This window comes from Chenopodium album, chromosome 17 (genome assembly GCF_948465745.1).
Source record: "Chenopodium album chromosome 17, dcCheAlbu1.1, whole genome shotgun sequence".
Taxonomy (NCBI): Eukaryota; Viridiplantae; Streptophyta; class Magnoliopsida; order Caryophyllales; family Amaranthaceae; genus Chenopodium; species Chenopodium album.
The window spans coordinates 7,862,225-7,880,369 of NC_137850.1; the positions used below are offsets into that span (position 1 = coordinate 7,862,225).

General features: G+C 36.8%; 1 protein-coding gene across 1 annotated transcript in view; it reads left to right on the forward strand.

The window, feature by feature from the left end:
• LOC145589467 (succinate-semialdehyde dehydrogenase, mitochondrial-like) overlaps nucleotides 1–18,145 on the forward strand; it is a 35,404-nt gene that overhangs the window by 11,951 nt on the left and 5,308 nt on the right. Inside the window, exons 7-14 of the mRNA XM_081646045.1 lie at nucleotides 4,039–4,126; nucleotides 5,050–5,160; nucleotides 6,218–6,280; nucleotides 6,435–6,545; nucleotides 11,356–11,421; nucleotides 11,505–11,582; nucleotides 11,659–11,736; nucleotides 17,175–17,241. Coding sequence (XP_081502171.1) covers nucleotides 4,039–4,126; nucleotides 5,050–5,160; nucleotides 6,218–6,280; nucleotides 6,435–6,545; nucleotides 11,356–11,421; nucleotides 11,505–11,582; nucleotides 11,659–11,736; nucleotides 17,175–17,241 — 662 coding nt within the window. The remainder of the gene's footprint in view (nucleotides 1–4,038; nucleotides 4,127–5,049; nucleotides 5,161–6,217; nucleotides 6,281–6,434; nucleotides 6,546–11,355; nucleotides 11,422–11,504; nucleotides 11,583–11,658; nucleotides 11,737–17,174; nucleotides 17,242–18,145) is intronic.

The following is an 18,145-nucleotide window of genomic DNA, read 5'->3' on the forward strand; positions in this document are numbered from 1 at the left end:
TTTATCTACAATGCCCGCCACACCTACTTTCTTGCGAATAACCTCATTTCTGATTCTATCTCTTAAAGTGTTTCCACACATCCACCTTAACATGCGCATTTCCGTAACCTCCATCTTTTTAATATGCTCTTTCTTAGAAGCCCAACATTCTGTACCATAGAGCAACACTGGTCTTATGGCAGTCCTGTAGAATTTTCCCTTCAACTTTAAGGGAATGCTGCGGTCGCATAGCACTCCCGTGGCCGCTCTCCATTTAAGCCACCCTGACTTAATCCTGTGGGTCACGTCTTGATCAATGTCACCATTCTTCTGGATGATCGACCCTAGGTACTTAAAACATTCACTCATGGTCAAATCCTTTCCATCCAAACTCACCACTTCATTGCTTGTCCCCCTCTGAGTGCCAAAACGACATACCAAATATTCAGTCTTACTCCGACTTAGCTTAAACCCTCTAGATTCCAACCTTTGCCTCCATTGCTCCAACTTGACATTAACCCCATCCTTAGTCTCATCCACCAAAACGATATCATCTGCGAACAGCATACACCATGGAACCTCATCTTGAATTGGTCTAGTTAATTCGTCTAGAACCGTTGCAAAAAGAAAAGGGCTTAATGCAGACCCTTGATGCAATCCGATTGTAATAGGGAAATCTTTTGTCAACCCTCCGCATGTCCTCACATTTGTTGACACATCCCGATACATATCCTTAACTAGGTCTACATACCTTCGTGGGATACCTTTCTTCAACATTGCCCACCAAAGTATCTCTCTTGGCACCTTGTCATATGCCTTCTCTAAATCAATAAAGACCATATGAAGATCTTTCTTCTTTACCCTATAAAACTCCATCATTTGTCTTATCAAATGGATTGCCTCCATAGTAGATCTCCCAGGCATAAAACCAAATTGGTTATCTGAAATGCTTGTGCATGCCCTCAACCTTTGTTCAATCACCCTTTCCCACAACTTCATAGTATGGCTCATAAGCTTAATTCCTCGATAGTTAGAACAATCTTGAGCGTCTCCTTTGTTTTTATAAACCGGGACCAAGGTGCTCTTCCTCCAATCTTGTGGGATCCTTGTAGCCGTCCATATCTTGTTGAAAAGGTTTGTTAACCAATCAATACCAATCTTACCCAAACACCTCCACACCTCTATCGGTACCCCATCAGGGCCAACCGCCTTCTTAGGTTTCATCTTCCTCAGTGCAATCTCCACCTCTACTCTCCTAATCCTTCGCACATACTCCATGTTGATTTCTTCATCACTCATAGAGGTATCTCCTATCACAACTCCATTACTTCCATTAAATAATTCATCGAAGTACCCCTTCCACCTGTCCTTGATGCCCTCCTCTTGCACTAGGACCATTTGGTTCTTATCTTTGACACACTTCACCATGCCAATATCCTTCCTTGCCTCTTGTCTTCTCTTTGCCATCTTATAAATGATCCTTTCTCCCTCCTTGGAATCAAGCTTTTCATAAACCTCCTGATATGCCTTTTCTTTTGCTTGGCGAACAGCTGCCTTTGCCTTACTCTTAGCCTCCTTATACGCTGCAAAGGTTTCATCACTCCTACATTTTCCTAAGGCTTGATAGCATTCCCTTTTTTGCTTAATTACTGCTTTCACCTCTTCATTCCACCACGAAGTATCTCTCTGTACCGAAGTTCTTCCCCTTACTTCCCCTAAGACCTCTTTGGCCACTCTTAGGAAACAGTTCTTCATTCGTAACCAGGTCATGTCCGGATCCACCTCTCCATCCCAATCCGCTTCTTCAATTACCTTTTCTGTAAAAACCTTAGCTTTTGCATCCCTTAGGGTCCACCATCTTATCCTTGGTTCTTCTTGTCTAACTTTTTTCTTCGCCTTCTCTTTCAGACGAATAGTCATTACCAATAGCCGGTGTTGGGTGACCACACTCTCCCCTGGGATAACCTTACAGTTTATGCAACTTTGTCTATCTATGCTCCTTGTGAGCAGGAAGTCTATTTGAGTTGCATTTGCTCCATTCCGAAAAGTTATCAAGTGTGAATCCCTCTTCTTAAACCAAGTATTAGCCAAAATTAAATCATATGATTGGGCAAAATCCATAATAGCTTCACCACCGGCGTCCCTCTGCCCATACCCAAAGCCTCCATGGACACTCTCATAGCCATCTCGGCTCGCCCCAACGTGCCCATTTAGATCCCCTCCAATATATAACTTCTCTGAGTGGTGGACACCCTGCACCACCTCGTCTAGGTCCTCCCAAAATTGTCGTTTCTCTTCTGCATCTAAACCCACTTGGGGAGCATAAGCACTGATAACATTCACAATCTCCTTGCCACATAGCAACTTCAGCCTTATCAACCTATCGTTCTTCCGATAGACCTCGATCACCTCTTTTGCCAACCTCTCATCGAGAACCACACCAACTCCGTTCCTAGCTCCACCATTCCTTGTTCTGTGGCTCGTTTCTTGCCCAACATACCATACCTTATACCCCAAAACCAAGCCTCGAGCTCCTTCTCCTGTCCATCTTGTCTCTTGGAGGCACATGATGTTCACGCGTCGTCTTTTCATTACTTCTACCAATTCTGCTGATTTTCCCGTAAGAGACCCCACATTCCAAGAACCAATCCGCAAACTAAATTCTTTTCTCCCACGCTCCCTCCTGATCCCAACTCCAAGTCCTTGATTATTTGACACCACAATTGGGCAATATGGCGCGTCGCTTCTGGGCGACGACCTAGCAACCCTTACATACTTATCACTGCACCCGGGTCTGGGAAGTGCAGCGCGTCGCTCAGTAGGGAACGCCCCAATGGCACGCCCTTGCTCATTTGACACCACACTCGGGCAATGTGGCGCGTCGCTTCTGGGCGACGACCTAGCAACCCTTGCATACTTATCACTACACCCGGGTCTAGGAAGTGCAGCGCGTCGCTGAGTAGGGAACGCCCCCACGAAAATATCTGTTTGGCTCATGTCATGGGATGTGACGAAGTTTTATACTGGCTGTCACTGGCCTACCGTAACCCTCCTCCTTTATCCAGGCTTGGGACTGGCAGCGGGAAACCCACTGGCGGAGTTATATTTCATATAGCAGATTTTCAAAATGTTAAATCAGATGTTCTAAATTTTACTCATATGTTTTATATTTCATATAGCAGATTTTCTAAATTTTTACTCACATGTTCTAATTTTTAAATCAGATGTTCTAAATTATTACTCATATGTTCTAAATTTTAATTTGAGTCACATGTTCTAAATTTTAGATCAGTTCCCATATAAGTCTGAATTCTCACATATGGACCTATTCTCACCGGATCCCTCCCATATATATATATATATATATATATATATATATATATATATATATATATATATATATATATATATATATAACAAACACTATGTAATAGTAATTAAGTAAAAATAATTTAATTATTAATATAAACCAGGTGAAAAGAATAAGGTTCTACATAACCATTGACTTGAAACTTGTTAATTAAATTATTATCTCAATCTATTTAAATTATGCCATTTTGAATTACTTTATGTAGACTCTTGTTTCTAGGAAAGTTGGAAAAATAAGTGGTGAAAGAAACAAGGTGTATAGAGTAAGAGGGATGGAGTAAAAGGTGTGAGTGTAAAAAAAAAAAAAAGGTGGATAAAGTTAGAGACTGTATAAAGGTGTAACTAGTGAGGGGGTAAATAGTGAAAGGATTTTACAGAAATTGGATCAAGCAGAAGTAAGTCGAACTTCTAGAAACACCCTAAAGCAGATAGTGTATCAAACTTTCTGGAATAGGGATATATTTTTTTTTATTCTGGTGCATAAATAGTGTATGATGGATTATTGCATTATATCTACTTCCAAATTGTTCGTGAATTTTTAAGTTAATATGGCATTATGTTTATTGAATTGGTATTTGTGCCAGGCTATGTTTTCAAACAGGGTCTGAAAATAACACTTATTATTTTGTTTATGGCAAATTTATATCTTTTGTGGCATTGTTTAGTTTTCTTAACAATTATTTCATTCAGGTATGATTTGCTGATTGCTCATAAGGAGGAGCTTGGACAACTCATTACATTAGAGCAAGGAAAACCCTTAAAAGAAGCAATTGGTGAGGTAATATTTTTTTTCCAACTTTTGAATACTTCTGTAATCTTTTCCAACTCACAATACAAGAAGAAAACACCTTCTAACTTTTTTTACCCAAATTGTGCACACTACCACCCCTTTTACCTCACTAACTAGTTGCTCCCCCAAGCCAAGCTTGGGACTAGTAATAGATGGGGCTAAATTAGGCCAATAATGTGGTTAAAAAAAAAAACATTATAAGGGAATAGGCAACAACATAGCCACATAGGTAGCCAGTAGGAACAAATATATCTAAAATCATATAACGGCTCCTTAATATAACAAATGCCTTTGTCTTCAATGTGCATATAAGTGTGTCATGGAACATTACTAATAGACAAACCAATATCTAAATTTATTGCCATATCAGGAACTAACACACAATTCCTCACAAATCAAATATTAGTCAAGCACGAAATCACAAATAGTTGGATAAAAGTTGGCGCATGTTAGAGTGTCAAAGCTACCATATATCAATTCATGGTCAACTAGTTCATGGTCATCCCTCCAACCATAACCATGTTGGTTCTTATTTGATCATCTCAATGATTAGTTTATCAATATTCAACCGTTATATTTTTTTTATTAATATGCAACTATAGATACTTATGGTGAAAGTAATGCCTAACAAACATGCACAGTCAAAATAGAAATAACATTTAAGATCGGAGGAAGTAGTATTTTTTAAATTGTACTACATTCTTTGAAAACGGTGTCTATAGTATGTCAGTTTGTGACAATAACCAATCAAAGGGTATTTTTTAAAATTGCTATTAGTTCAAATAGGAACTCCAAGCTCTACTCGGGGATTTTTGTAGAAAATTTTATTCAATTTCTTTTTCCAATAACATTAACTTGATTACATTGGGTGTATTATAATTTTGTAGCAACCACTTAATTTCTCATTGCAGGTTGCTTATGGGGCTTCCTTTATTGAATTCTTTTCTGAGGAGGCAAAACGTGTATATGGTGAAATCATTCCTACTCCACTATCTGATCGACGGTTGTTTGTTCTAAAACAGGTATGTCTATGAAGTCTAAATAAATTATGCCACTTTTTTTTTTTTTAACAAAATATCAGATAATATAAATATGTGTTGTAGTTTAATGTTATTTGCTTGTAGTGGAATTTTCCTTTCAGAAAGTAAGCACATAATAGGTTATGAAGTCTTTAGAAATAGGAACAAAATTGGTACAAATGCCTTACAGGCCATATAAAAGTGAATCCTTTCTTCAATATATTTGTAAGATTAAGATTAAGGGACTAGATAAGATCTAGAATTGTTTTTGAAGAATCAACAATTAACACTCTTGATAGTTTGTACTTTGTAGATTTGAAGATATTGAAACCATTATTGTGAGATATGTACCAATATTTGGTAGAGGATTTTTGCATATGGATTGTACAACTTATCCCACATTGTTTTACATCTGTTGCAAGTTTGTTTTTTGAGCTTTAGGAGGCAAAGGAGAAGAAGATGTTGTGGCGTAAGCAAAATGCTTTTATGGCAGTTCTATGGTGTTTATGGTTAGAACAGAATGCACTAGTTTTCAAGGGAATCACTTGTTGGATAGGATAAGTTATTAGTTTTTTTATGGGCTAAAGCGGTAGGGGAATATCAGTGTTACCCTGTGAGGAAAATATTAGAATGGTTCTAATATATTGCCCTGTTATTGTACTTACTGCTATTTGCAATTTTATTTTATTTTATTTTTTTAAAAAAAAAAATAAATAAATAAATTATTTTTTCTGTTAGAGAAATAACAGTGGAGTCATTATCATATAGGTTCCAGTCTGTGTTTCTATTGTATCTCATTGTATATTGCATCCTGAGCTCTTCCTTTGTCCCATGTAAAGAGTCTCATTTAAGTGTCTCTTTCCAGTAGGAATTCATTTCACTAGTACACTGTTTTTCCTTTACTGGTCTTAGTGGGATAGGGGAAGTATGAAGTTATCTTGTGTGATTAGGTCTGAGAGTTGGATATCGCTGTGCTGCTGTTGGATTGTTTATACCCTTCTACATTGAAATTTTCATTTGATGCTGTTTCCTAACGAATCGCTGAAAATCTTCTCTGCAGCCTGTTGGTGTTGTTGGAGTCATAACTCCTTGGAATTTCCCACTGGCAATGATTACCAGAAAGGTCTCAAACTCTCTCATGATTTATTAGATGCCTCTAAGCAATTACTATGAAGTCTGGGGAAAGCCACCTTTAAGCAACTAATTGTTGATCAATTTGTTCATTTTTATTTTTGATTGATCTGTGATAAAGTAACATGTTCTTTTAACATTATCAGGTAGGTCCTGCTCTTGCTAGTGGTTGCACAGTAGTGATTAAACCATCAGAGCTTACTCCATTGACAGCTTTGGCAGCAGCAGAGCTCTCCATTCAGGCTGGGATACCTCCGGTAATTACTTTGGATTGGGTGTTTTGTTTACTCTCCCAGCATCTTAATCATTCACTCCCTTATTTTATAAAAATAGTCAATGTACTGTAAAATCAAACAAAAGGATACGAGGACTTGCACTTGCACTTGCAGTTTCAATTAATACTAATAATAATTGGCACTTCCTGAAAAGTGAAAGCTGAAATCACCAATCTAGTCAAGTATGTTATGCACTCATACTGCAAACAAGAAATAGTCAAGTATGTTGTGCACTCATACTGCAAACACGAAATTAAAAACATTATGCAGAGATACTCCCTCGACCCAAAATTATTTTAACACTTTTCATCTATTCTGAATCAGTTTTCATAAATACACTTCTAGTTTGGGATAGAGCCCACCATAATTTATTACTCTCTTAGTCTTTCTTATCCACTCCGTACTCTCTCTGTTAGATTTAAAAAGTACACCCCAAATTCCCAATATCTCGTGTCACATCTACCTTTTCAATAAGATAACAATAGATAACCAAACAATTTATCACCTAAATTTATGCCCCATGATAAGTGCAAGGACTATGAGAAAAAAAAAGATAGTAATTGGTTTCTATTTCAAAGTCTAAAAATTTGAACATTCAAGACGAAAACTTGTCAGTTATGATGATTTCCCAAATTGCAGACAACAGCACTCAGCTTGAGGAACAAATTCACGATAGAAGAATGTGAGCAGTAAGAGGGAAGTTGATACACGGTACCGGAGTTAGATGAGTCCAAGCCTCCAGAAAATCATGGTCAAATTGGAGTGCATACATATGTGACTCCTCTGCTCTCTTGTACCCGCTGATTGATGATAAGGACAGTCCCTAATGATATGATACTTAAGCCAGTCACCAAGAGGAGGAAGAAGACAGACATGCATACAATTTCTTGTGATCCAACATCCACATTGTAAAATGAGAAACCCACCAAATAAGTGTATGCAGATTTATTACCCTCATCAAGCTGACACATGTAAAAAGGTCTTTCACAGCTAAACCAAAATCCTTAAACTTGTAATAACAATACCTGAACAGAAAACATAAATTTACGTCAGAAACTGCCTGCCAAAAAAGTGCTGGGTTATTAAACTAAGCATTGATGAGTGCAACACCAGTTAGAAAATCATCCATGTACCTGATCAAAATCAGATTCATGACAACTGCATTTCAGTAAAATAAATTTGCATATGAAGGTTTTAAACAAAAAAAAAGGTTATCGTAAATAAAAAATAACTTATGTGCTTCAAATTCCGTAATTTCTAGTTCTTCAAGGGCTAAACCTCCAAGTAAAAGTAACCTTCAAAAGAAAAGTCTTCCCAAAAAAATATTTAAAAGACTCAGCCAGAATCTAGGAACTGGTAGTTTAGCATCTAGTCAAGACTAGCAGCCATGATGGAAAATACAAAAAAAAAAAAAAAAAAAAAAAAAAAAAAAAAAAAAAAAAAAAAAGAAGGCCTAAGTTTTAGCCAGGATTATACTCACTCTACCTACTATGATTATCATAGCAGGAGCATCATCACTTGATGACAAGAATAGTCAATTAGTCATTATTGATTGGAAAGGACTAATCAAATTATGGAGAAGAGGTCTCAACTTAGAAGAGATTAGCTTGTTTATTAATTTGTAAATTGTATTACACAAGCCTGTAGGACGGAATTAGACCGGCTTATTCATTTTCTGAATATAAGAGATAAAAGATTTATTATTTATTTCTTCCATAAATGAGTTTGTCCTCTATATGTTGTTTTTATGATTTTTGAGAATTTTATATCGTCTGGTATATGGTTTCTTCCTGTAATTTAATCATTTTTCCTTGCTTTAAAAGTAACATTTTATGTTTTACTTGTTTGGTATATAAAATAATTTTCTTATAATGAAGCTAGTAACAGGGTAAATTCATAGTTAGAGGTTCTTGCAATAAATTACATATTTAATTTTATAGATTATCCCAACTTCCAAGAAAAAGAAAAAGAAAAAATATCCCAAACTTTTTGTAGTCTTCTTTGTTGAATTTTCAAAACACTCAAAAGATCAAACCCATATCGACTTAAATGTGCAAGAAAGAGGCAAAAATAGATTGATTGAATTTTTGGTGCTTACAAAAAATAAAAAATAAAAAAATAAAAATAAAAAAACATGTAGGGGGTTTCAGATTTTCCCTAGAAGGTGTTTTCACGTTTGATTTTCATAAAACATCTTAAATTTGGCTGATGAACACTTGATATGGCAAATAGTTGCTCCAGGATGAACTGTTCTAAGTTCCCTATGTTTCTGTTTGAATACAAATTCAGGAAACTGGAATAAAAGTGTTGATGTGGTGAGTAAATATAAGAAATAAGTGGATAATGTAAGGAAGGGAATAAAGGTAGCTGAGTGTAAGAAAAATGTGGAAAAAGTAGGAAATTTTTTTATTAAAAATTCATGAATTCATTCCTCAAATACATATAAATCTTATCGATTTTGTGATTTTGTGCAGCCAAATTAATCCCTTGGAAAGGAAAGTCAATGGAGAAAAGATTTAGTCATATTATTTTGTAGGAAATTTTGACTTTTGCTACCTCTGAAACACATGCATTTCACTTTTGCTACTTGGGAAAATTTTTATTTTATTTTACTACCAATCAATGACACTTTGTTAAAAATCGCTACCACTTAACGGAATCAGTTAGAGTTCCGTTAAGTTAATTTTTTTTAAAAAAATAATAATAAAACAAAAATTAAAAATTAAAAAAATAATAATAAAAAACCAACCACCCCTTAAAAAAGCCCAGCCACCCTCCCCCTGGCGGCCGGCGCCGGTGACCACACCTACCCCATTTTCCACACCTACTCCCTTTCCCCCACCTACGAATCTCATCCCCCCACCTACCAGCTATGTTGCACCAATACGGGTACGGGGACATATATGGGTACGGGGACGGAAAACGGCAAATCTAAAAATTCCAGGTACGGGGACGGCGATTTTTTAATTTAAAAATATAAAAAAAATATGGAGCATTGTAAACATTTTAATGCAACAAAATAAAATGTAAAAAAAAAAAAAAAAAAAAAAAAAACAGATCTCCCACAAAAATGTTAACAATTTTTATTTTAAAATAGACTATTTAATTGTACTCCGTATGATGCAGTACTACACTACTAATACTCTTTGTTATTTTATTTTTTTTTACGAAAACTAAGTACTACTGTACTACTAGTACCTTTTTTTTTTTTTTTTTTTTTTGGAGGAATAGAACTACTAGTACCTAATAGAGTAATAGAGTAATACTGAGATATTGACAAATTTAAAAAGCATGCATTGAATTTTTTAAAAAAGAGAAAATGGAGCGGGTCCAATAAAATACTCCATTCATTTTTTTATTTCTCTCTCCTTTCTCCTCTCTTCTTTCTCCATCCTTTGTTGAATATGTTGAGGTTCACCATTTTTAAAGCTCCAAGACTCCACCTTCAACCTTTTCACCGTTTGCCATTTTTGAATTTTGAAGCTCTAAGACTCCACTCATGGGGACGGTGTTAAGCCTCACGCGCGTCCCCAAAAACGTCCTCAAATAGTCAACCCGTCCCCAAAAAGTCAACACGTCCCGAGGACGTCCAAGCCGTCCCCGAGGCATATCCGTACCCGTAACGTCCCTGGGATGGGGGACACCGGCCAGAAGGCGTCCCCGTGCAACCTAGCCTACCAGCCACACCCACCACACGCACCACCAGCACCACTACCCAAAAAATTAAAAAAAAAAATCCCCACCCTAACCCTAAACCCGCCTAAGTCCACAGCCACCACTAACCCAGCGCCACCCACCACACGCACAAACATCACACACGCACAGCCACACCCACCACACCCACCACACGCACCACCAACACCACTACCTCCACACACGCACAGCCACACCCACCACACGCACCACCACACGCACCACCACCACCACCATCACACACGCACAGCCACACCCACCACACGCACAACCACACGCACCACCACCAGCACCATCACACACGCACAGCCACACCCACCACACGCACCACCAGACCACCACTACCCAAAAAATTAAAAAAAAATTTATAATAAATTGATGGAAAAAGGTAAACATACCTTATGAAACTTTTGGTTTATATGGTTAAATTTGACCATGAAACCCCCAAATTTGGAGTTTTCATGGTCGAATTCGACCTAAAAAACCATTAATTGGTTGTGCCGTGGTCGAATCCGATCAAAAGCCCTAGGGGTGGGTGGCGCTGGACTTCAAAAACCGAGGAGAGAGAATGAGAAGGGAGGAAGGAGGTGGAGATGAGAGAGAAAGAGGAGGGAGGAGGGAGGCGGAGATGAGAGAGACCGGAGGGAGGAGGGAGGTGGAGATGAGAGAGAAAGAGAAGGAGGAGATTCAGAGGAGAGAGAATGAAGAGGAGGCTGGGTTTTTAAAAAGAAAAAATTTATTTATTTATTTTTTTTTTTTTTGGTGGCTGACGGGGAGGTAGTTAGGGTGGCTAAGGAGGGAGTGGTGGCCGAAAGGTGTTAGTGAGGGTGGCTAGATCTCACTAACGGAAATACTAACTGATTCCGTTAACTGGTAGCAATTTTTATAAAAATGGCATTTGATAGGTAGTAAAATAAAATAAAAATTTTCCCAGGTAGCAAAAGTGAAACGCATGTGTTTCACAGGTAGCAAAAGTCAAAATTTCGTATTTTGTATTCTATAATAAACGTTCTCGTGTTGTAGAGTTGAATGTTTCTACTGAAGATATCATATAATGTTGGATCACTTCTGTAAGGGTGCTTTTCTTTCTACGTTTCAGGGTGTAGTGAATGTTGTCATGGGAAACGCTAAAGAAATTGGGGATGCTTTACTGGCCAGCACGCAGGTTGGAATTCTGATAAAGGATTTTTGTGTCTTTCTCAGTATTTGTTGTTACTGAATGTATGATAATGCTTGTAATTTTGTAAGGTGAGAAAAATCACTTTCACAGGTTCAACTGCTGTGGGAAAGAAATTAATGGCTGGTTCAGCCAATACTGTAAAAAGGGTATGGTTAAATTTTTATTTTTGTCTGTTTTGGATTTGTAGGTTGATATCCTAATAATCTCCATTATTTATGTTAGCTATCCCTGGAACTTGGTGGCAATGCACCCTGCATAGTGTTTGATGATGCAGACTTGGATGTGGCAGTGAAAGGAGCTGTAAGAATAAATTTTGCTTTATGTCATTTTAATTTTTATTTTACAGAAGTTGCAAATTTTATCCAAACAGTAAAGATACATCTATCTCTTTTCTGCTGGAATTAGTTACTGATTTTGAGGCCTTTTTAGATTCCTAGAAACTTGGAAAGAGTGATCTACATGTGTTGCAAGGAGTACAAAAGGGGTTAAAGTGGGTCCATTAGGTGCTTTAACTCAATATGTTGTAGGGTTTTGAAGCAGCTGTTTAGCCAACCAATGAGTGCCACAGAATTCATTCTTCGATCTGAACCAAGCAGAACTTGACTCACTGGATTAAGTAGATTCTCTATAATCTAGGTCTCAGTAGACAGAATTAGTCTGGTAAAGCTCTAGGAGTTTTGTTTTCGAATTAGGTTTTCTGAATTTTATTATGTTTTGCTCTGGTGGGCCTCTTGTTTGTCTAATCTACTCACTCCGTTTCCGAAAGTTCTTAACATATACTATTTGCGTACAAATTAATGTAATTGAAGAGAGTTTTGATGTGGTAAGTGGATGTTAAAAAAAGGTTAATAAAGTAAGAGAGTTTGTTAAAACGTGGGTCTAGGTAAGAAAAATTAAGAGAGAAATCGGAAATGTGTAAATACTGTGGGAAAGTGGAATTTTGTTAATTAAGAGAGATATGGTAGATAAATTTAGAGAGAAAGTGGAAATGTGTAGATATTATGGGGTAAGAGGGGTGAAATAATAAAAGGTAATAATTACCTGCTCTCTCTCTCTTGTTGTTAATAATTGTCCTCGGACTCCTCACCCATGTGCAAAATTTTGCCTTCTTAAATAAGTGAAAACTTAGGGCCTTGGAGCATTCGTTTAGGGCTGGAGGGAGTACAATATTGGTGTTCAGATGTGATTGGCTAAACAATCCCAAGTCCTTAACCAAAGCAACTTCCTTCTTTGTCTCTCTCGGTCCATCCAATTCTCCCTTCCTCTTTTACAGTATTAGGATAGGAGGAAAGTACTAAAGATCTCTCTCAATGCTAATTTCAATATCAAAACGTAGTATATTTTCCCCTTCCTTTTTTAATTAGGCACTGAAAATTGTAGATCTAGGTGAGAAGAGGGGATGAAGTATGGAATTCAACATTGAAAATACATAACTTGATTTTTGCTTTAGGTATAAGGGTGAGAAAGGAGAGGGAAAAAAAAATAAATAAAAATAAATAAAATAAATAAAAAAAGAGTACATGTTTGGCTAATGATTTGTCTAAAGGGTTGTGAGGTGTGTAGCAAAATTGTTTCTTTCATGTTTTAAGGCTTCAACATCATCACAATAGCTTCTCCAAGCACCAAAGGAAATAAATCACAATAGAGAAGTCATGGGATGTGATTTGAATTTAAGCAAAGATTACTTGCCACGGTTTTAGTATTGGGAAAAGGCGAAGTAAGGATGCTTTAACATTAAATGGTAAGAAGTTTTCGTGCACATAAGACTCTCGATTTGCAAATCGCCGATCGTTTGGAGGAAAGTTTAGATTTCCTATTTCTGGGAAATTGTTGTTACTCTGTGAATTATCATCACAATCCACTTTCTTTAAATCAATGTCCCAATCTCGCTCCTCTAAATCATGACTCTCACTCTTAGTCCCACAAAGTTAGCGTTCTTTCGAAAAATTCTTCTACTAAATAACTATAGAAAAATGGTGAAATTTTCTGAAGAAATCAAGGTCTCTTTGGCCAAGATCGAGAAGTACTTATTTTTTAAAATGATGATCTTCCTCCTAGTACGGTGCGAGAGTTGGTTCTGTTGTAAAATAAGTGTTTCAAAGGCTACAAACAATAGAATGAATAATGTAATTGTTTGATCAAAAGCAAGATGGTGTGGCAGTGACTTTGTCACTGCCTTCGAAAACGAATTCCAGTGCAACCGAGGTGCACATTGTATTGCCGGTACGTTCCCTAAGGTTACACACCACTCTCACTCAAAGGCACTTTTGGATGAGAGGTGGAGTCATATAAACTTATGCCCAAAGAACAAATGTGTTTAGATAGATTTTTTTTTTTTTTTTTTTTTCTAGGTATGATGTGTATCTAAGAAGAAGATAATCAAGTTTCCTCAAAAAAAAAAAAAAAAAGAAGAAGATAACCAAGCCAAATTTATAAGGATGGAGTTTCAGAGGATGAATCTAGACATCAAAAGGTGATAAAATCACCATAAACATCCACTTCAATGGGAGGTTAATAGAGAATCTAAGAGATGAAGGAAGAATGCCAAAAGGTGAATGTATGTAGACATGAAAAAGCCTACTCCACAATCCACTTGTGGGCAATCGTTGTTGGCCACAACCTACTTGTGGAGTAGGCTGATTTATCTTGTAAAATAGATATAAAAAGTCTACTCCACTACCCACTTGTGGGAAAATGTTGTAGGCCACAAGCTCCTTGTGGAGTAAATTAATCAACTACCAAAAAACATGGTTTTTACTCTCTTTAATCCAACAGGTTCAAACGAAATGAATGGAATGATTCAAAGTCTTGTGGGAAAACAAGGGAAAATGGTTAGTCCTAATGGAACTCCTTTATACAAGGAGAAGGAATTTAAGATGGATGTAGAGTTGAAGTATTTGAGGGAAGAACTCACTCTTCTCCGTAAGACGATTGAAGAGAAGACATCTCCATACTTATCAGGAGATCGTACGAAGGTCCCTGAACCGAAATCATTCGATGGATCTAGGGATTCAAAGACCCTAGAGAGTTTCATTTGGGATTTAGAGCAATATTTGAAAGTGACCAATCGGGGAGATGGCGGTAAAGTTGATTTGGCTGCAGTGTATCTTTTCAGGGATGCAAAGCTATGGCAGAGGTCTTGTCATGAAGCAGATAAGGTGGTTAGAAAGGATCCCATATCCTCATGGGATGTGATGACAGACGAGTTTATAAAGCAATTCCTACCTAACAACACATCTTGGGTTGCAAGGGATAAGTTGAAGGACCTTAAGCATACTAGTATGATTCGTGAGTATGTTAAGGAGTTTATGTCATTGGTATCAGCAATATGTCCGAAGAGGACAAGTTATTCGAGTTCATGTTGGATTTGAAGCCATGGGCTTAAACCGAATTAAGAAGACAAAAGGTACAAGATTTTAATTATGCGATAGTTGTCGTGGAAGCGTTGGTTGATTGGAACCATCAAACGTTTCTGATAACAAAGGCCGAAAAGATAGAAGCAATGATCATGGAAAGAAGAGAAAGTTTGGAAAGAAGAAAGGTTTCCAAAGTGGTGAAAAGTCGGGTCAAAAATCCGACAACAAAAAGGAGAAATACTCTTTGAACACGAAGTCGCGTTTTAGCGATGGGTGTTTTATTTGCAAAGGGCCACACATAGCCAGAAACTGCCCAACGACAACAACTTTTTACATTGTTGGGCGAGTCTAGTGACGACGACGAGTCCATGGTTAAAGAGCGGGAAGATGATATTGCATTTAGGATGAACACCATGAAATTATTGAGTGCAATCAAGGAAGAGCAAAAAGAACCCGTTGATGGTTTTATGTATTGTAGGGTCACTATAAACGGTAGAGATATCTGGGCTATGATTCATACTGGGGCTACCCATAATTTTCTTAAGGTGGGTTAATGCAGAAGACGGGTTTGAAAGTTTAGCCATCGTTAAAGGTGGCTACCCATTATTGATGATATTAATAAAAGCATGATGTTGTGTTAAATATTGAGTGTTCTATTGTGTTCTTTATGTTGTGCTTTCATATAGAAGTTAAGTGTGAAAGTTAGGCTGGTTAGTTGATCTAACGCGATCATAGTGAAACGAAAATTCGCTATGACAATTTGGTATCAGCACCAAGCAACGCACCGCTTCACAAGCGTCGTGTCGAAGAAAAAATTGTCACAATGGGTGTTTTATTTTATAACAAATCATCTGTCCTCGAGATGATTGCAAAGCGGTGCGTTGCTTGGTGTTGTTACCAAATTGTCAGAGCAAAATTTTGTTTCGCTGTGATGGCATTAGATCAACTAACCAGCCTAACTTTCACACCTAACCTATATATGAAAGCACAATATAAAGAACACATTAGAATACTCGATATTTAACACAACATGTTTTTATTAACATCATCAATAATGGGTAGCCACCTTTAACGATGGCTGAACTTTCTAACCCATCTTCCGGACTAACCCACCTTAAAATTATGGGTAGCCCCAGTATCAATCATAGCCCACATATCGCTTCCGTTTATAGAGACCCTACAATAAATAAGACCATTCTTGTTGTTCATCCTAGGTGCAACATCATCTTCCTGCTCTTTCTCCATGAACTCCTCGTCGTCACTGAACTCGCCTAACAATGCAAAATGTTGTTTGTGTTTGGGGCAGTTTCTGGCTACGTGTGGCCCCTTGCAAATAAAACACCCATCCCTGAAACGCGACTTCTTGTTCGAAATGTTTTTTTCCTTCGGATTTTTTATCCGACTTTTCACCACTTTGGAAACCTTTCTTCTTTCCACGATCCTAGTTCTATCTGTTCCGCCTTTATTATCAGAAATGTTTGACAGTTTCCAATCAACCAATGCTTTTGCGGTAACTGTCATAGAATTCAAATCTTACTTTTTGTCTTCTTAATTTTGGTTTGAGCCCATGGCTTCAAACCCGTCATGAACTGGAATAACTTATCCTTTTCGATTTGTTTTAAAAAAAAAAAAAAAAAAGATACCACATTGATTTTACAAGAAAGATGGGGATATTCACCATGATGCTCCTCATAGAATTTAGTTTAGGTGGCCCAAATACAGATTTTCCCTAATTTTTTCTAGTTTAGTGACTGTTTATAATGTGTTCCTAGAATAATTTCCTGCCCTTTCTTCTTGGCCTTTGGTGAATGTGTATTTTTATACGTAATAATGTATAGAAATAATACTTCTAATATTTTTATAATTTTTTTTTTTTTTTTTGCCTCTGTTGGTATGGGCGCAAGATTTAGAGAGAGTAAAATGTGGACTTTAAAAAAAAGTCCATGTAACTACAAACAAAGGAGAGAGAAAAATGTGGGTAACAATGGTTAGTATCAAATTTCTATGCCGCGAAAATGAGTATATGATGTGTGAACACATGCAAAGAGTGTAGAAACTTACCAAAAATGGAAATGTTGTTGTTAACTTGGAACTTCTCAAAAAGGGAAACACTGCAATAAAAAATGAAAACAAAGAAAGTATGAAGTATAACTCATCTATTATTTTGTTCGCAACTTTGCATGTTATGTCTTGTATGGCTGCAATGTTATGATATGTTCATCTACGTAACATCTTTTTTTTTTGTTTAACTACCATGTAAATTTATTATAAAGCATATGAAATTGTTTTGAAAGAAAATGTACCCAAATGCATGATCTAATTTGCACTTTTGTCATATGCTCTCTTGGTCATGCTAACGAATGTTTTGGTTATCTTTCGCAGCTAGGGACTAAGTTCCGTAATAGTGGACAAACATGTGTATGTGCTAATAGAATCCTTGTTCAAGAAGGTATGGTGGAATTTATCCTAAAGTCTTGGCTTTGTAGTGTGGTGAGACTAATCTTGTTTTGTTGTTGATATTAATGATAATATATGCCAATGGAAAACATAAATTAATAAAAACTTAAAAAACACAATCTCCTTAATCAGCGAACTTTTGTTTAATGTTAGGGGTGATATTAATTCTATGTGTGGGATTTTTTAAGATCTTAGAGTTGGGACAAGCACTAAGGCTATCTAAGAAACTATTAATTACTATCATGGTGATTAGAATTTCAACATTTCAAAAGGGCAAGGGGCATTGTTACAAGGGCAAGCCCCTCATAACTTATTTTTAGTCCTGGATGTCTGTGGCAGTCTATACCACCATGCTTTAATTTTGATGTCCTCATATTGCAACATTAGTATGTGACATTTTACTGTGACATTGATGAAGCAACAATTTCGGCAATCTAGTGTGGTAATTTATGGCTGTTCATCGTGCATGACCCTTTTCCTCGAGAGAATAGTAAAGTTTCAAGGGATAATAGTTTCTCTGTATAAGCTTTTTGACTTGTACCTTGTTCATGTGGTTGAATGGCCTAAATATATTTGAAGCGTGACCAAAACATGAAAAAGTCCCATTGAAAACAGCTGATTGTACCAAATAGCTTTGTTAACAGCTAATGCTATCAATTAACTAAAGCAACCAGAATATATCCAGCTGTAAAACAAGTTTTTTAAACTAATGGCCAACAACTGCTTACTTGACAAGACCTTAATTTTTTGATAAAAAATGTAATCTAACCAAGTAAGCAAAGCCCGAAGCATCTTGAAAGTAGAGAGTGAATGAATTGTAACATCTTTTTTTTTTTTTTTTTTTTTATTTGGTTGCTACTATAAATACTCATCAATCAAGTTAAGGCTTGTCGCTC